General features: G+C 39.9%; 1 protein-coding gene across 4 annotated transcripts in view; it reads left to right on the forward strand.

Annotated features, from left to right (window-relative positions):
• Positions 1-2,500: 2,500 nt before the first annotated feature.
• The window catches only part of rbms3 (RNA binding motif, single stranded interacting protein), a 434,538-nt gene continuing 416,232 nt past the window's right edge, over positions 2,501-20,806 (forward strand). For 3 of the 4 annotated variants that reach the window (XM_036145331.1, XM_036145337.1, XM_036145332.1), the window contains exon 1: positions 7,578-7,788. In XM_036145331.1, the coding sequence (XP_036001224.1) occupies positions 7,585-7,788 (204 nt within the window). In that variant the 5' untranslated portion in view covers positions 7,578-7,584. Of the gene's footprint in view, positions 2,797-7,577; positions 7,789-20,806 lie in introns of those variants that run through there. The other variant, XM_036145333.1, reaches the window with a different exon arrangement.

A 20,806-nucleotide genomic window follows, 5' to 3' on the forward strand; every position in this document is an offset into this window, starting at 1 on the left:
AAAGCTGTGGTTTTAATTATTTACTATGTGAAAAAGACCAATCACAACAAAATCTCCTATTTCACTTGCTGACCTGTTGTGTTCATAAAAAAATAGATGGTATTAGTACCTCTCTGTGTGTGGGTAATAGGGTGATACTATGTGAGAAGGACAGAAGTAAGTCAATATTTACTTTGTATTAGTGGATTAATGATTTGTTAATGGTTTATAGGTAGAAAGTAAGCAGTGAGTATTGTGCAGAGCTAGTATTAAGGGTGTTTTCCCTTTTATTTCATAAAGTATTTAATTCGGCTAAAGGAAACGAGTCATACAACCGTAAGCAATTGCTTGTTAATTGCATTACTGCTTATATTTGTGAGTATTCTGCATTTACAATAAACAATGGCATTTACCACAGTAGTATTCTTTCCTCAATTTTTTCACATTACAACCCCAACCTTCAATGCATTTTATTGATAAATAGCACACGATAGTGAAGTGGAAGGAAAACGGGACATGGTTTTCAACATTTTCCACAAGTAAGAATCTGATGTGTGGCTTGTATTTGTGTTCAAGTTGTCTTTACTCCAATGCCCTTAAATAAAATCCAGTCCCACCTGCTGCCTTCAGAAGCTATCATAACAATAAAATGAGTCCACGTGTGATCTAATCCTAATATACATCTTTTGGGTCTGTTAAGGCCTTACACACAGCAGACAGACCCTGCATAAAGCTGTGGAAATGTTTAAAGTGGTGTTAGATCAGAAAACAATAAACCAAGCTATAGACATTTTGCCAATCAACATTCAAAACAATCTTCTGAAAAGGGCAAAAAATAATACACAACGTCAATCATGGCATGGCTGTCAAGGATGCCATTAATCAAAAAATAAACTAAGAGGCTGCAGTGGTGGCAGCATTGTGATGTTGAGAGGCTTTTCCTCAGTAGGCAAAGAAAAGACGGATGAAGCTTAGTACAAGGCACTCTTCAAGGAAAACCTGTTGAATGCTGAAAAAAAAACCTTCAAGAAGGACAACAACCGTAAACAACCAGCCTAGGCTAAATAGGATGGTTTAAGCAAAGCAAGGCAAGGCAAGGCAAGGCAAATTTATTTGTATAGCACATTTCAGCACAAAGACAATGCAAAGTGCTTTACATTATTAAAATATGAGAAAATAAAACAGAATAAAAGCAAGTATTCAGGGATTTATAGACTAACAGAAGTATTTTAAAGTCTATTCTCTGAGATACAGGGAGCCAGTGTAAGGACTTTAGAACTGGGGTGATGTTCTCTACTTTCATAGTCTTAGTGAGGATATCAGCAGCAGATCAAAGCATTCAAGTCCACGCTGAAATCCAAAGAAGAGATGTATGTCACCCACAAGAAGTAGTAAATGCAGTGAATAGTGGTTGACCAAAGAAGGTTAGATATAAATTAAGACCACAATTTTCAAAATTTTATTTAACAAATAAAAAAAAACATGATTTTTTTCTTCCAGTATACATCCTACTTTGTGTTGTTAAATTATATTATATTGGTTGTTATTATTGCAAGGTACCGCATCAGTGGCAGCTAAATGTAGGAATAGGACTCCACCAAGAGTTATGAATGACTACGAACCCACCCTTGTGGAAATATTCGGTTGGACCCTGTCCTTTGTCCTGTTTGGCATATAAAAGTTGTCATAAATGGATACAAATGTCGTTGATTGTGCTTCTGTTGTTATACTGTTGTTAAATTGCTGTAAAAGCAGTGATATCCGGGATCACAGGTCTTTAGTGGGTCAGAGGCTAAAAACAAAAAACTTTGGAAGGTGCTGGTTGTGGAACAGGGGAGCCAAACCGAATAGGAGGCAGGCAGGAGTAGCTTTTATAGGGCAGGAGCACATGGTCTCATTACACTAATGCCAGGTTCCATCTTGAAAAAAACAAAAAAACAAAACCATACCTCTAGTGGAGTCGTCACACATGTAACAGGGAATCTGTGCAGGGAGCTTTAAATTCAGGTAAGGAAAATGTGTGGGTGTTGTTACTCCTTTTACAGTGTTTTATTGTCTTTTGAGAAATATGTCTGTCTCATTTAATACCAAATAAAAGTCTCTTGGTGAAATAACGTGATTTTTTATTTATTTAAATCTGCCAGAGGTATGAATACCTCAGGACTTAACTTTCCACCTGTGCTGATCCGGGCTTCCACCTTGGCCCATCCCAGCGTCCAGAGCTTTCGCCACCTTCAGTTACAACAGCAATGTTAGAAATGAACCACGAAGTAAGCAGAAGCCAACGTCATTTTTACCTTTTATTTGGCGTTGAGCAAATCCTATGGGGCTAAGTAGGGCTTTAAAATCGAGTCAACGTGAACTTGTGCGCTCTAACGAGCCCTTTGAAGCTGTTTTCGCCCCGGCGGTAGACATTCCAGATTGTCCCTGAACGCAGCACGCTTGACACCAGCTCGGTGGAGCCGTGCGGTGGGAGGGGAGAAAGGAGGGCTCGTTTAGTGACAGCTCTCGGGTCCACGCCCGCTGTGACAGCGGCAGCAGCAGCAGCGTCTGCTCTGGCAACCTTTTCCGCTGCAAATAACCCACCGAAGCATTGCCCATTAAAGCCTCCCGGCCCGGTGCTTCTCTCTCTTTCTTTTTTTTTTACGGAATAACTTCTCACACAACTTAATGAAGTGCTGGCTCGTTGTTGCGCCCCGGACTGCTGCCGTGGCTTTCCGCGTCAGAGCGACAACAGAGATGTAAACGCCAAGTTGCACTACCGCATCTTCCTCTTCATATGCTTCTGACATAGCGAGGAGCCAAGAAGTGACAGAGGTATATATTTTTTTGGGCGTTCTTTTTTTTTTTTTTTTTTTTGGTGACTAGTTCGTGTTGGTCTGCCGGTTGAATCCATTTTAATGACACAGACACACTGATGGGAGCTGCGCCAATGCTTTTCATTTAAGTGACCGCAAGTCGGTGCAACCTTAGCGCCCACAGGTCTGTTCGAGTCTTCCTTAAATGTGTCGCTTTGGGCCTCATCTTTAAAACTCATCAAATGCTCATGTTCTTTTTATAAATATAAATGAACAACTTTTATCCGTTTTATTTATCTTTTAGCCATTTTTGCACTTAATAAATTAGAGCGTGGCACTTTGCGTTGCGAGCGCTAATTAACATGTCCAACAGGTGCGTTAACCTACCTTATGAATGGCACCAGAACGCAGAATGAAGTTGCTCGGAGGTTAACCTGAGCCGTATGCAGATTTTTATATAAATACTTTTTTTGTTTGTTTTTGTTTCTCACTTTGACACATTACTTTTATTTTTTATTTTTTGGTTTAATTAAAGTGTGACGTTACATCATAAACTGTTCTAGGATGTTTTTCATTCAGCTCTCCACCTCTAGGATGTTAATGCAACCATCTTTGATAAGGAGTTTCGCAAACATCCTTATCTTTGCTCCATGAAAAAGCTAACAGTGATGTTATGCTTCCTGGAGTAATAGCGTGACTTTCTTTGGACTTGACTTGGAGAAGTTGCAGCATGGCGCTTTTGGCCGAGTTGAACCTTGATTTTTTTTGGTAGCTGAGTTAGGCTACATCCAGCTGAAAACTCCTTGAGCTGGAAAAAAAAAATGAAGCTAATCTAAAAGTGCTGATACTTGCAGTTCCCTGACTCACCGCTAGATGCTGATTAAGTGTATTCATATACCGTAGCTCCAACTCACATAAATCTTAAAACAACATATAATATACTAAAAGAAAACAACACATGTCATCTCAAGGCACTTTACAAAGTCAGCTCAATCAAATCATACAGACATATTGGTCAAAATGTTTCCTACCTAAGGAGACCCAGCAAATTGTATTGAGTCATTGACTTGGAGCATTCACTCCTCCTGAAAGAGCGTATAGTGACATCGGACAGTCGCCTGCATCGTGTTGTCTTTGCAGCAAGGAAGTAAGCCATTTTCTTGATGCAAGGATGATCAAGCTATATCTGTGTTTCTCCTGCATCCTCCAGCCTAATGAGGGCTTGGTGAACTATTCACCTGATCTGTGACATAACATCTACCTCAGGGATGTTTTGCTGCTGGAAGCAAATGGAGCTATATTTAACAGAAAATGGTGCCTATTAGGTTTCCTTTACTGTTAACATAGTTTTATTATTCCCTGTCAAACCTGTCAACTGCTGCAGCTTGTGCTGATTCACTTCCCTTGTGGCTGAACTAGACATGAATGGGTTTCTTACACTGCAGCAGACCTTAAAGTAAAGTGAATACGTTTCACACGCAGTGAGACTTATGAACTGATATTTTGAGCCTTTCAGGACCAGAGGTTGAATCAACTCTTACATTTACTAGAGGAAGGTTTTGGGAGAAAAAGTACTTCTGCGAGTTGTTTTACCTCTTACTGAATAACAATATTTTAAAGTAAGCTGATGCTACCCTTACGTCAGTAAGATTTTTGGCTTCCTCACTTACCTCTGTTTATCTATCTATCTATCTATCTATCTATCTATCTATCTATCTATCTATCTATCTATCTTTTATTGTACTTTTTTTAATTTGGTCATTATTTTTGACATTTTTGTCTGATAACATAGTCACGTTCAATAAATTAGAATATTATCAAAAAGTAAATTTGTTTCAATAACCCATATATCTAAGGTAAAGACATTGTATAGACCAATTACTCATAGACAGGTGTTCTTATTTCGGTTAATAATGATTTATTTTTGCTTACATGTAATAAAAACATCAAACTGATTAAAAAAAATATATATTTTTAAGAAACTGTAAGTAATACTGACACTTTGTGGCTCAAATCGGTACAACAGGTTGTTAATCACAACAATTTAATATGCTGTTTTTAAGCGGTGTGTTGCTGATGTGAATATTTACTTACACAGGATAGATATGTAATATTGTATTCTGTTCTATTTCTGGTCTGCTTCCCTTAATGGCTTCCATGTTAGCAGGCTTCTGTTCTTTTGCCAAGATAAAATACCAAATGTTGTGCTCTGTGTTGAGAACTCTCATATGATTGGCTCAGGAACCAGGAAGTGAACACAGACTACACTCTGAACCAAAGTAGTTTCGTACCGTACCTCCTAGGTTTGAAAGGAGAAAAACTTGACTAAGACATTGTTGATGGAGAGGACCAATTGTTTATAGGGAATATTACTACCATCCCAGGTGACAAATGAGAATGATATAGGTTGATTTTACAGTAATTGTCGTACGTATAGCTCCCTTAAAGTATTAAAGTATGCTTAATACTTGGTCAAAGATTGTTATTTTGAAAAGGTACGTTTAATCTGACAAAAGAGCTTAATTGGAACCCATATTCTAATTGATTGACAATGATTGTATTTTCAAAAAGCTAAATCAGACATCACATTATAAGTTACTAAGTACTTTTCATCAAACAAACTTTTACTCTTGTTTATTTTTTATTAGTGAACTCCTTTTTGTATCTGTTTCAGTAGAAACATTTTGAACATTTTGTCGGATTTTTGCTGACTCGTCCCACCTCTATTCAAGGTTCAACTCTCCAGAGTTTTCCCACTGGATCAGAGCTTTTTTTTTTTTTTTAAAGGAAAATATATAATTCTGGTGCTTTATTTGCTGTATTCAGACCCTGTCTATTAATTCTCATTATATTCACATAAATTGTAGAATGTGTACATTAAGTTCCAGCGAATGGTGAATAAAGTTTACCTGATACAAGTATAGTTTGTTTCTCTTGTCAGGTTTTCAAATTACTTTGGATTTTTCACAGGAGTCCCTGTTAGACACGTTGTAGAGAATTTTCAGTTTTTTTATTTTTTTTATTATTTATTTATTTATTTATTTATTTTTTTATATAGTACATTGATGCACATCTGTTGAAGACCTAAGCACTAAACAGACGAGTCAGGGATAAACTGGTGGATAACTTTAAAGAAGGGTTATGTGTTAAACAAACCTGTTACGGAGCACTATATATCCTGTCTGAAATTGGAAAGAATATGCCACAACCACAAACTTACCAAGATATGGCCGCAAGTCCAGCCTTTATGAAAGAGTGGCAAGAAGGAGCCCATTGTTGTGGGGGGTGGGAGTTTGCCACAACCCATGAAGGGGGCCCAGCAAACATGTGAAGGAACCTGCTCTAATCAGATAAGACCTAAATTTAACTTTTTTTTTTCTTTTTTTTTTACTACATGTAAAGCACCATCTGTAGTGGAAAAAATCAACCCAAACTCACCATCCCCACTTTGAAAGATGATGGTAGCACCATCATACAGTGGGGTTTAGGGGTGGACATTCAATGTAATGTTTTATCATTATCATGAAAGATTTCTCATCATTATAAGAATCTGGCTTTATCATAATAACGCATTTTAATTAACAGTGTTTGAAAACCTTAAAAACTGCCAGGTTCCTTGAGAGCATCAATAGATATAATTAAATTAAAAAATATAATTAGTTGCAGTTGCTGTGTGTGGTTCAGTGATGCAAATCACTTGTTTATGTAGCTAGTGTCCTGATAAAGCCTGTTTTCAAAATTTATTTTAGTATGTTATATGATTAAATATAGAACAGTAATTATGAATATGAGGCATTGACTAGAAATAGAAAGTCTGTATCGCCCACCCCTGGTGGGGAGGCTTTTCTTCAACAGACCTTGGGTTGTAACCCCAAAGAATGGGCAGAAATCTCAGCATCTAGACTTGCAGACCTGGTAGAGACAAGGCCCAAAAGATTTGATCGATCGATCTATCTATCTATCTATCTATCTATCTATCTATCTATCTATCTATCTATCTATCTATCTATCTATCTATCTATCTATCTATCTATCTATTTTATTTATATATATATATATATATATATATATATATATATATAGAGAGAGAGAGAGAGAGAGAGAGAGAGAGAGAGAGAGAGAGAGAGAGATATAATCTCGTCAAAGGGTTATAAAATAGATCAAAATAAAAACGTGAGATGTTCAGAGTGTATGAAGCCCACGATACATTTTAAAAACACAGCAATAAGGCAGAGATTAAAATTATGACTGGCAGACTGTCTTGAAGGCTTTCTGCTGGCTGCTGCTCTATTCCCTTCTCCCTTCAACTCTTTAGCCCTAACTAAGCATACGCTAAGGCTGCGGCGAGGTGAACACTCTCCTTTCAGCAAAGAAGCTAAGGCTTTTCTCTGACCTTATAGCAGGCTTTTATTTTCAAGAAGCATGTCCTTCTGAATCCTGACAGCGAGCACCACTTTCTTCGCTCTTCTTCTTTCCTCATCCTGATTTAAATTTATGGGAAATATGAACGCGTTAATGCTCAGTAGTGATTATGACCAATACTTTGTGCATGGGCACACTGTCGTCTTTTTTTTTTTTTTTTTTTGCCAGAAACACTTCTTACGTGTCATTCCTTCCTTGGAGCCCTAGCTCAGTAAAAGCCAAATGAAATCTTTGATGTCTTAAAATAAACCACCACAAAAGTCTGACTATTTTTGACAATTAATGTGACTAATTGCCTATAATTTGTTTTAGTTCTGCTCGAAATTTAAGATTGCTTTCTACCACAGTTTAGTTTACATCATTTTTTTTCCTGCACAGCTTCAGCATGTCACCTTCCATTTTTAGGCAGAGGAAGATGGAGGTCCAAAGTGGTGCTCAGCAGCCACAGCCCTGCCCACTGGACTCTCCTCGGTCAGGGGCCAGTCAGCAGAATGAAGTCAAGGACGGACAGACGGACACCAGTGGCCTGACTTCCAGTGACAATCAAAGCAACGACTCACACCCGGCAACCCAGAAAGACGACAAAAAGGTAAGTTCGTGACTCTCCCACCGATGCGCCCCCTGCTGCCGCTGGGCTGTGTGTCCGGGTGTGTGCACACACGTCTGTGTTGAGTGATTACATCCATTCTGTCCTCCACATTCCCACCGACTCATTCAGCATCTTATCTCTTTGAGTGCCGAAAAGCAAAAGCTGCAATGAGATTTGTGTGCCTTGTGGTTCTAAGTGATGTCAAGCGTTTTGTGTGGGAGTTATCAAGTGCTGGGAGGACCTGTTTGCACACCGCTGCTGTTACAAGAAAGAGTGAAACCGTTGCTCTAGTGCCTCGGCGGTTTCAAAGGAAGTAGGTAATGTGTTGTTATGTTGCTATAAGAACCAATCAGAGCAAACTCAGAACCACAGCCACAGTGTGCACCTTTTTAAATTGCCTACTTTTGTATGCAGACCGAAGTGGCTTTTACAGTCTCCACATGCGAGTACTGACTCACACTCTCAGATATATCAAGGCTCTGCCATCTTGGAGCCCTCGGCACATCCAAGAGTGACAGTGAAATCCTCGCTGGCTGTGCTCCATCTCAAGGGCATCAATCATGCTTCCCTGGCAAGAGCCAGACCCTCTTTCCGTCAATCAGCCCAAGAGGCTCTCTCTGTACGCCTCAGAGCAGAGAAGAGACAGAGGCAGAGTAAACACAACAGCTATATGAAAACATTGGCGAGAAGGCTGGACTGAATGCGTACCGGCAGCTCTGAGTGGAAGGCTTGTCATGGCTCGCGCTATCAATTTAGAATCTTTTGAACGGTAATTGCTAAGAGAAAAGAGCTTCTGAGGGCTGCGATACTTTATCCTCCATACAGTTGGAGAAATGTCTGGTCAGTCAGGACCCTTTCTCTGGTATTCCCATTTAAAGCACTAAGAAAATAAGAAAAGTATGATGGAGAATGTTAGCGGTATTAGAGCTGTAACTTTACGTAGGAATTTCCTGCCTTGTTACTCAAGGAGTCACAATGAAAGCTTGGATAGTTTTCTAGACCAGTTGGAGATTAGCAGTACTCGTCATGTTTCTCCTTGCACGTATGGAACAGAAACCGGTTCTGCCTCCGAAGGCCCAGTCCAAACAACTGATTCTTTTTGTCGGTGTGTATTGGACTCTAATGCATCTGAACCTTAGAGTAAATAAGTAAACTATAAAAGCCGCTGTGATGATTGTTGCTCCTGCAGGAGACGATCTACTTGCCGTTCATGGCTATTTTTTTTAATGTTTTGGCTGTTGGTGCTGCATTGTGTCACAATGAGGCGTGAAGGTGTTAGCCTTTGAAATATAACAGTTCCTACCAAGCTCATAGTTGAACTGTCACTGCCATTAAACTTATTTCTGGCTGTGTGAAGAAAAGTGATGCGGTATTTTTCTCTTTATTTACTTTTTTTTTTTTTGCTGTTCTTCTTCTATCTCTGTTGTTAATTAGCAGTGCAGCACTTCCTCTAAAGGTTGCCCTGGGAGTCTGGCTCCCTCTGTCACTGCCTGGCCAAGTGGTTGAAAAGCTGCCTGCTGCCTAACTCGTTTTTGTTTCTGGAGTGTTAATTCATCAAAGCATCACGACTGGAAGTGGATCACTGCTCTTATTGTACTGAAATCACCTTGCTTGCTTTGCTGTATTTTAGTAATGGATCATAAGAAATGAGGCTAAACAGTTTGACCTGGGACGCCATAAGGCCAATGTGTGCTCACTCAGCTGTTGTGTAAAGGTTAGGGGTGTCATGCTGTGAAAGTTAATTTGCCGCTTTAAATCCCCAGGCTCGCTTCTGTATCTAGTTTACCCAGTAGTGAGAAAAACTAAAGTCAAGTTTTAGAATTTGTTTTACTCTCAGATATGTGCTGATGAGGTGTCTGTTAATAATCAGAGGCTCCTTATAGCTGCTTGCCATAGAGGTCAGTGCTTGTGCCTGGGTTTCAGCACCTTTTGAATCAGTTAATGTTGGAAAAACATGTGAATCGGTGAGTTTATTCTTACCCTAAATTCAAATGCATTTATTTTAAACCATATCTATGATCCATTGTACAGATGCCAGATCAGATGCTTTGTGTTTTTTTTTTTTTTTCTGTTTATCATTTATTGAAAAATGTTTCTAAAGCAACCTAAACTCTAACTGGCTCTGCTTCTGAGGGTTTTCAACAATTTTTGGCAGAAACATTTAGGCTCAATTGAGCTAGAGATGGAATGTTAATTTACAGCCATTTATATAATTACAATCCCCTCTCTGAGCCTGAGACCACTGTGGACAACTCAATGGCTTATGTTGGTCCCTGTTGTCCCAATGTGCACACCGTACTCTGGTCCTTAAAGATGTACATTTATGTTATTCTCAGGCATAATGGGTTTTGCTTTATGTTAAACAGTCATGTTTTGTATTTTACCTGATGTTGAGCTAATTAATAATCCATCTTTAAGTCACCCTCCTTGTTTTCTTTTATAATGACAAACATCCAGCCGGGCGTTAGAAGCAGCGCCGCAGGTTCTCCGTAGCCAGCATTTTATTTCAATAAGACGCTTTTTGTAATGTGAGTATTTTCTATTGGCTAGACAACAGTTAACATGCTGGATGAATTCTGGAGTCCACACGCTTGTCTTTGACGTTGCAGAAAATTTGCCGCATGTTTGAACCGGGATATTTTCATTGCGACGTAACACGCTGATAAGCCAACATGCAAAAAAGCCTGTTTTGTTCAACTTGGTGGGACCTGAAGCAGTAGAACATGAACGTGAGCTTTTGCTTACACACCAGAAGTGAGACTGTCTGGCAAGGGAAGATGGATCCTCATTTTGGTCGAATCAAAAGAGGACCCCGAGTGCCTAAAGTTCAGGGCGATGTGTAATAATGTGTACTAATAAGAAACAGTCTAGTCTTCGGCATCAACAATGACAATTTGAGAAAAGTGCTGCTGCGTGATACTGATTTGACTTTAGCAAATGCTATTTCCTTCTGCTAGACTTATGAAATGACTGGAAAGCACAATTAAGTCCTAGCTTCTCCTCAATAATCTGCCACAAACATTGATGCCTTCATGCACATATAAAAAAAAAAATACAGGATAAAACTAGAATTCAGTGTGAGAAATCTGCAACATGGCATCTCATCAGTTTGTAACTACTTGAGAGGATGTTCGTAGCTAAAAACAGTACATGTCAAGCTTTTGGGACAGTGGTGTCACGCATGCAAAACGTGGAATCATTTTAAGAAATGTAGCAAGTCCAAACACAAAGCTCTAGAATAACTGTTCATCATATAGAGCTCGACCAAGCTGACATTGGTGGAGATGAAACATTTTAAGTTGATGGCATAAATCTCACAGAATCTGTGCAGGTTAACGGCACTCCAGTTGAAATGAAAGTAGACAATGTAATGTGGTCTCCAGAAGGTCATTTGACTGCATTAAGAACATAAAGACTGCTAAACAAATAAACACTTGTGCCAAGTCTGTGAACCTGGTGGCTTATGGTGGCAGCAAAATCTAATCTTTGGGTGTGACTAAGTTACAGATCTTACTTCATGGACAATAGTACACATTATCATTCTTTGTTGCTGATGATGTTCAGCAACTGCTAGGGCTTTTGGTTGCTTAGAAATTAGGTTGTTTCAATTGGTAACAATGTTCACCAATTAAACATCACCGAAGAGGATTTGTCACAGCGTTTTCTCACAGAATACAGCGACCCGCTTTCTGATGAGCTAACAAAGCGACCATTTACGGCGTCGCACTTGACCCTGATGTAAAGCCAATTGTCCATTTAGCACATCACATTCCCATGGCCATGAAAGGCTAGGTCAAAGCTAAGTTGAACAGGATACATAAATTGGGTGTCATCACTCCTGTCACTGAGCCCAAAGGCTACATGTCCACCATAGCGACCACTAGTAGAAAGGGCAAAGATGATAATTTGAACACCGCTCTGAAAATACGACATCACCCCATACGTACTGTAGAAGAAGTAGCTGCATTAATTGTCAAATGCTACTTTATTTTCTGTTTTAACTTCTTTAACTTCTGTTGGCTGGCGCCACTCTATGAGGTCAATCATGCCAACTACAGTCAGCGCCGGCAAGAATGACATTTGGTGACAGAACCGGGAAAGAACATGGCGATAATCTGAGAAGAGTCCCCATCCCTGCCAGAGAAGGAAACCCTCTGAAGTGCAGATTCCGACTGAGCCGGGTCTGTTATGTGGCCATGTTTTCACAAGTGAGGGACTCAGAGCTGATCCTTCCTCTTGCTCTGCCCTATTATGAAGTCAGCAAGTTGGTGACACTGACATGTGACGCATCACAGTGCAGTCTTGGAGCAGCATGCCTTCAGGAAGGAAAGCCTGTGGCTTTCTGACACCAGGACCAGATATACTCAAATAGAAAAGGAGCTGTGTGCTGCGACCATAGAAACAGACAATCAGCCACTGGTTAACTTAATGAACAAGCCCATTCATGCAGCACCAATGAGGCTACATTGGATGTTGTTAAGACTTTAAAAATGCCACATCTCACTCACAAATTCCAGCCAGCAGTCCTCCTCCTGTTCCCAGCAGTTTGTCAATCCAGCAGGCTGAAGAGGACGACACTTGTGTTGTAACAATAAACTATGTATCCCATTAACTCTTAGAGTAGCTAATGCTAATGATGAGAGCCTGCAGATGCTCAGCATAATAATAAAATGTCGAGGAGGTTGAGGGAGGCGAGGACTAGACGTTTCTGGGTGTCCACATCTCTGCTGACCTCACCTGGAACACATACATCTCACATCAGGTGGGGAAAGCCCAGCTAAGACTTAATTTCCTCAGGAAGTGGAAGTATATATCCTCGTCCCTCGTTAGCTGCTCACAAACTCCGTTTTAAAGAGCCTCCTGGTGTATTGCTGCACTGTGTGGTTCTTCAGCTGCTCTCGCAAGAACTGGAAGAACCTGCAGCGGGTGGTGTGGTCAGCAGAACATTTTATTGGATCACAGCGGCCCTCTCTGAAGGACATTTATACCTGCAGTTTCCAAAAAAACAACAACGCCATTGCACCTGATTTCACTCACCCCAGACACATTGTCCCCCCCCCCCCCCCCCCCCCCCCTCCACACCAATCGAGTGAAAGTTTCAGGACTTTAAAAAAAAACTAATTTAACAGATTCACGGACAGTTTTATTCCAGAAAGGTCAAGTCAACCACCTATATCACTTAGAGCCACCTTATGGACAGAATGCAGTAAATATCCTTATTGCTGCTAACCTTTGTTTTGTGTGTTACTTTTATGGTCTATGACATATGGGTGGCTTTTGCGATTAGTCTCTACTTTCCTTTCAGGGATAAACTGCTGAAGATAGAGTCATCCTGATAGGCTTTAAAGCTTTCTTTCCAAAATTACTACAAAAATAGTAGAACCCAATCGTGCACGGAGGACATCCATGCACAGAAGCCACTAAAACAGAAAGCATGAGGAATTGTTTTCTGGCCATCTACGTCAAATGACATTGAACAAGAAATCACCTCCTGCTAGGTGTGTAACATCACCAAGCAATGTCAACGAAAAGATCCACTCCATCTATATAAGATCCCTGGCTTACCTTGGTTGACCATGGCAGGTGATAAATGTGAACGACACGCTTGCCGTATTTAGTTTTAGTCGACTCTTATTCTGGCCAATATGAGATTGATCCGTTTCAGGATACAACATCAGCAACAGTCATTTATAAGTTGAAGAGACACTTTTCGGTTCGTGGAGCTCCACGCACGCTAATCTCACAACGGCAGCCAGTCAACAAGTAAGCACTTTAAATATTGCGCTTCACAGTGGGACTTCACTCATGTTACCAGCAGCCCAGAATATCCACAATCCAATGGGTTTGCAGAGAGGGCAGTGCACAGTGCCAAATAACTCATGGAGAAATCCCACAGGGATGGCACTGAGGTATTTTTCAACCTGTTAAATCTTAGGAATGTACCACGTGATGTGAATGATGGCTCCCTTGCAGAAAGACTTCTCTCCCGTCAAACCCAAACCACACTCTCAGCCGTGAAAAACCTGCCTGAACCACAATCACGTGAATCGAAAGAGGTGAAAACGCAGCTCTTCAACGAGAGTCTGTCACAGGTCGTCTGCTGTGATCAATCCAGCCTTCCCCTTCCACTGCTGAGCAAAGGGCAGATTGTAAGGTTGCAGACCCCACAGGGTTACGATTCCCCAGGCGTGGTAAAGGAGCTGTAACATTCTGATTGGGAGATGTACAGTAGAAACCGTGTGTAGCTGAGCCTGTCCGTGCTCAAAAAGACACTGATCATCAACTGTAAACTTTAGTCTCTGGATGAATGTTATGATACAGGAGGACAGTTTAAGGAGCTCAGACATGCTGACCAGTTCTGAGATGGGATACACTCACCAGCACCTCCTATAACTGGTGGTCTTTACATGACATACGCTGGCCGTGCGTGTAAACCAAAGCCTCGATGCAGAAACTAAATGACACTTGGCTAATTTACACACAGACTTCTTTTCCGTTTCCCCACTTAATCTGACGGTTGATATTTGTGTTTCAGCATGTTTATAGTCTGTTGCTACTTTCAGAAATATTCACTTTACTTGACATGCATTTCAGGGTAATGCTGTGATGTGTTTTTTTTTTTTTGTTTGTTTTTTTGCAGTTTCAAGCCATGAATTTTATTCCTCAGGCTGTGATTATTGTTTGTACCGCTAAATTTGTCGGTCATATGGATCATTCGCTAAATAAAGATGTACTCTCAAAAAAGTGAAGCAGGGCGGGTTTCTTGTCTCCTTCTATAGTGGTGAACATCCAGCAACCACTTAGAAGTTTTGTACTTTATATTGCTCTTTATTTAACCTTCTCGCTCTCCATCTTGAAAATTCCTTCAATCTTTTTGAAAAAAAGGTAATCTTTACAAAATTGTTGTTCCTGTACCACTTTAGTTATTATTTTAATAATACTAAGCTGAAATGGGATCTTTTCATTCACCTGTTTGGTGTTGTGGCCAAATATTTTATGAAATATTTTGTTTTATCAGGCTATTCTTGGTGTAATAGTTTTGCTTCTAGGGGAATGAGATAGAATCATCTGCCACTTAAATCAAGTGGTCTTGAGCTTGACCACTTTGACTGGTTGATTCTATGCTCTGCTCTACCTTAGTGGCCAGTTCACTCTAGCAAAAGCATATCACCCATATAAAAGTTTCTACTGAGTGAAGAAGACTTTGATTTGAATATAAAGTGAATGTTTTTTTTTTTCATGTCTTAAATTCCCAAAGGTGAAATATGGCCACACGTCCCCCCAAGGGTTGTCGCTGAGATGAAATTACAGATAACACAACGAGGTAGTAGGAGTTTGGTTTAGTCGGTGACTTCAATGCCGTTCAATCTAAAAATGCCTTGATCAGGACCCAGATTCAAAACGTGGAATTGGATCATGATTATTCCAACTATTATGTCTAATTTCCAATTTACCCTGAAATTTAGAAAACATCTCACTATGTTTATATTGTATTTTAGGACAAAAATCAGAGTTAGTCAAAATTTGCCTTCATGCACATTATAAACCACAAAAAATGGGAAACCACCAACACAATCTTTTCCTGAAACCAGGGTAGATGTTTGTTGTTTTATTGTTGTCATTTTTACCACGGTGCCTAGGGCCAAATCAGGTAACCAGGGTAAAAATCTACCTGAATGTAGACCACATGATTGTAATCCTTAAATAAGCTTTCCTCTCTCCTCTCCTTTGTAGAATAATACTGTATAATACTGTTAAATAATCCTGTTTAATAAGCGACTTCAGCTGTATAGATACCTCACTACCTCACTGTTGCTCTTACCTGGTACCACTTAATGTAAAACGTCATTCCATTTGTCACCTGAGCGTACATAAGTCACCCTAAATATCTGCTTTATTTCCCCTGTACTTTTTATTTTATTTTTATTTTTGAGACACTGTACATATGTGGACACACTGTATATGCCTTATACCTTATGCACCTTTCCTCTTTTTGGCTCCTTTCTTTTTGTTTATTAAGCTGATGTGTGACGAGTAAATTTCCCCACTGTGAGATCAGTAAAGCCCTATCCTATCTTAGAAACGGATTCCTACATCAGAGAAAATTCATTTAAAATGTGCTTGTTACACATTTTGAGCCGGTACCAAATCATTGCTTACAGTTTTTTTTTTTGCTGCAAAATCAAAACTTTTTATCTTCTGGAGTGGAAAAAAACATAATAGGTGTATATCAAGTGCTCCACAGCATAATATATATTCATATTTTGGAGGTGTAAATTAGAAATGTTGGTTGTTAAAAATAATTTGAAAAAAAGTGTTCAATTACGACAATGCATATGGTCAGATGGAATCAAAAATGTATGTTGGCAGAGAAACAAAAACTTGAAATTCTTATTATTTACTCATTTTAGTTCTGCTTGGCTCAGGTTTTTATTGAAGAATACCTAAAATGATCACGTCAACTTTTCCTTTAATGAACAAAGCCTTGTAAAGATGACCCTTCACTTAACCCCACCAGGATCTCTGCCATTTTTAACCCTGACCTCGGCGCCCGTCCACGACACCCACTGAAGAGCAGAACATAACCTTTACACCAACCCAAGGGAGTGCTTCATGGGCATGCCTCATCGTGAGGAGATGAGCTTCTGTGCTTATTATTTTGCAATTAGCTTTGCTCAAACCTCCCAACCACCAATGTTGATGAGCCGCAGTGCTGATTTAAAGTGTTGCAGTAATTGGTGTCATAGCAACCCACTGACCTTTAACTCATTAACTTCACTGGAAGCAGAAATAAGTCAGCAAGCAGAAAGCCTGTGGCTGCATGTAGGAGTTAGCTCGCTGATCCTGCAGTTTTTATAATTATTCTCTGCAGTTCTCTAAGAAGAATGTCTGTGCGAGTGTGTTGATGCCGGTGCTTGGATGCACTCTGTTGCTGCAGACGGTTCATTTTATCCCTCATATGTATGTAAAACAGAGTGATCTTTTCCTCACTGTGGTAAATTGTGTTTTCTTCCTATTAGAAATGAGTCATTGGGGACTGAGACTTTATGCATGCAGTGAAGTAGTGGTACTAGTGATTATTGCTGTTATATTTGATTACACAAACGAGAAACAGTCAAGAACAGAGGAGGCAAATTATATTAAACTGTTTTGAGTGACTGAGTGTGGATCCCTGAATGAGCAATCAGAAATTCTAAATCCGTGTGAACTGATGGTATCAAAAACTTAAAACATATATGTTATTAAGCAGTTAAAACAACTGATGTAAGCCTGACTCGGTTAGGGGAACCTTTCTGACTTTGTGGTGACTTGGTGTCCAGATGGTCTTGGGGCTTTTTCTTAATAGCTTTGAGCTCATCATGATTTTTAAGGCAAGTGTAAAAACAGATGGCCTCTCACCTTGCTTGGCAATATGGTGTCAGCTGCACTGTGGACATTTTAGCAGTGATTCGCCACACTTTAATATGTAGCCTATAAAGTCTGAAACTTCTCAGCAGTTTGACCTTTTAGATCTCTTGCACAACTTTCTTGCTCGATGTTTTTCAAAATGATCTACACGTGCATGAATGCAACAAAGATATCATTTAAACTTAAGAGTAAAGCATGTTCCATGCAAACTTGTCACCATTTAAACCTAGTCCTATACATCAGTCTTGGTGCGATGATTTGATTAAAATGTTAAAATATCCACAGCCCCTTTGTTGTCCTCCTCTCTGCAGATTACCCTTGTGGTAGCTGGACGGTCAATTTTGTTATTTCTCGTCCGACACTTTACTTTTGAAGTTATAGCCACATGGTCGTCTGGCAGTGTAAGCTCTAATACCATACTGGCATCTTATTGATGTCAGCCGCCTTCTCCAGCAGCCGCAGTCTGCCCCATCTCCCACAGGTCGATCATTATGCCGATATACCTCAAGGACATTGCAGATGGTTTTGTGTACCATATTTTTTGGATTATAAGGCACACTTAAAATCCTTACATTTTCTCAAAAATTGAAGGTATGCCTTATAATCTGGTGCGCCATATATGTGATTACCTGACCAATTTTATGTCGTACAATGCGCTCAAAAATCTGTTAAAATGTGTAAGTACGAAATTGGTAAGAACAAAGCCGCTCCATTCAATGGATATTTGGAGCATTACGGTACACTGTGTGATTACCTGATCAGACCCCTGAGCAGTCTACAGCACTGCCTGACTGTAATGTCAAAGAAGTGCATTCATGTAAAGGCCCCCACATACTCGGGCGTACTTTACTCGGCGGTAGTCTGCGCATACATGTTTGTGCACAGCCCATTCTTTACGACTTCTCCGCAGCAAGAAGTCTTTACATCAAACTGTTTTATATGTGACACCGAACTTGATACATAGAGCTGCTCCAAGCAGGCGGTCACCAGAATGCACAGCATCACAGTCCCTCTCTATTCTCACTGACAGGTAGGAGCCTGCTGGAAAAGAAATGGTTCTAGGTGCTCAGCTAGCTAATCACACATTGTACCATCAGTTCTGCTGCTTCGTCCCGCTGGCAGAAAGTGTGGGAATTGTAGGAATTTGCCAAAAGACATGTAGGCAACAGTACGCTCGACTATGAAGGGTAAAACATCTGCGTTGAGTCAGCGCGGAGTCCGCACAAATAAAATTGAGGTTTATCTTGGCCTTATGTTAGAAACAGGGCAGTGTAGTCCAACTACTGTGTCCTCCCGACAGAGACAGATAGAGAGCTGTGTACCTGAAGGGGCGGAGTGATATTACTCACTTGGGAAGAATATTTAGTTAGCCTTATAATACGGTACACCTTTATATGTGGACAAAAACACACATAGACACGTTAATTCACAGTGCACCTTTATAATCTGGTGTACCCTATGGTCTGAAAAATACGGTACATAGGAGTGCAAATATTAAAATTATCTTTGGACTTGTCAATGACCTGTATTCTACTGCCTGGTCTGGCTGGCCCAGGAAGTTTATGTTGAAAACAGACTGTAAAATGCTAAAAGGTGTCCAAAAACACTAAACTCAGGATCTCAATATTGTTGACAGGGGATGTTAAAAAAACATGAAGACCAGGCTAAAGCTTTCTGGAGAGAAAGTAGACAATGGCCAAGAGCTTTGGAGAGAGGAGTCTAAAATTGATTTTGACAACTTAAACAGTTTCTGCCTCAAAGCAGCAGGAATTGAAGCATCTTGAAGTCTTTGGCAGTAGTGATGGTGGGATGGAGTGGAAGCTGAATAGATAGATTGAAGTCTTGAGTACAATAAAGTGGGCGCTGTTCCAGGCTACATGGTGAAGAAAGAGCTAAGCCACAGAGTGATGGTAAATGTTTCCCTCAGCCTACTTTCTGGCACGCAATCTGGGTCATGGTTGAAAAGCTGAGATTCTTCAGGAGAAGTGGAATGTGAACGAAATAGGGACGCAAACGAACAATCGATTCAAACGATTTACGATTACTTGTTGAATAATGGTTTATCAGATTAAAATGTATTCCATCCGATTAACTTATAACATTTGCTTAGACGGACCTTCTTTCTGATGTAGTGTGGCCACCATCCAAAAGAGGGTGACGCTGCTCACCCTTAAGCAGAGCAAGACCACAATAGTCGTAAGAGAAACAATCATGGCCGAAGCATGCCCAAAAAGGGAACTGTCCAAGCTGAGTCCGGTGTGGGATTATTTTACACGTTTTAAGGATGACAAGGAAGCAAGAAGTCCTTTATGTGGTTCTGTTTTGAAATTTGAACACTCTACATGCTCCTTAGGTTATCACCTGTGCAGCCGTGCTGCATGGCGAAGAAGCGTCAACTTCTCAACCAAAACTTACTGATGTGCTTGCAAGGCGAGAATGTGACAGGCATTGCACAAAAAAATGGTTACATGATTAAAAAAAGGCTTGTTGACATGTTTCAAAGGTTTTAAAAAAGAAATTCAATTAACTTTGTCAGCTTGCAGATTGTACAAAATATTAATCAAGTTATATAGACAAAAAAACTGATTAAAAAAGGATATTTAACATCAAAACCATATTAACTTTAACAAAAAGGAATATCAAAAGAGAGCGAAGTTCAAATTGGTTTAGATTACCTCACTGTACAGTGCACAATATAGTTCTTGGCAGGTCGTCTTCTTATTGTGTGCCGGAGGATTTGCAAGATAGTAGGGGAAGTGAATCTGAATTAGAAACCCTTTAATGTCAAGGCTGAACTGTATAAAGATCATTTGTCAATTACAAAATGAAAATGTATGTATTGAGTAAGCCATTGATCAAGCCATTGAGATGCTGGTTTGATGTTTGACAGTGATTAACTTCATTCAAATTTACTGTTGTTACAATCAAAAAGGCTACATATTCTTAGAGGTAATGAATGCTTTGTCTCTTCAGTGTTGAGCAGGATGTAATTAGGTTAACTCCTTGTTTAGTGACTTAGTGTGAGATCTTATATATTGGGGGCAGATCATCAATAGGGGGGGGGGGACTCGGGGAAGAGTTACAAATTAAATGTGCTCAAATTATGAATTTCATGTGCACTAAATCTAAGCTGGCCTGAAACAAAAGTTTAAAGGCAAATTTATGTTTTGCACATAACGATGGTTGGTCTGCAGAAAAAAAACAACTTTTGAATTCAGCTATGATTTAGACAGTCAAGAATGCTAATTAGCTGTTTGTAGAGACTTCATTTGTGTCTTTGCCAGCTATTTTAGTCTGCTTCCTCTTTAATCTGACACACTGAAGTGCAGGTGATGATCAGACTCTTCAAATATCTTTAGTTCCGAGTAGTTCTGTTTGTTTCCTCATACAGCATATTTTACTTCTATGCTCAGAACATACACTTTTACCATGAACATAAATGACATACAGAGTCTCAGACGTGCACTTGAGCAGACCCACATGGTGTCATGGTATCAGCAGATCACAGGGACCTTATTAGCTGCTGTCACAGAACATTTATCCCTCGTCTGTTTCTGGGAGCTGTCACGAGCGAAAGGTTGCTCTCCGCTGCGAAGTGGCCGCCTCACTT

This window comes from Fundulus heteroclitus, chromosome 13 (assembly GCF_011125445.2).
Source record: "Fundulus heteroclitus isolate FHET01 chromosome 13, MU-UCD_Fhet_4.1, whole genome shotgun sequence".
NCBI lineage: Eukaryota > Metazoa > Chordata > Actinopteri > Cyprinodontiformes > Fundulidae > Fundulus > Fundulus heteroclitus.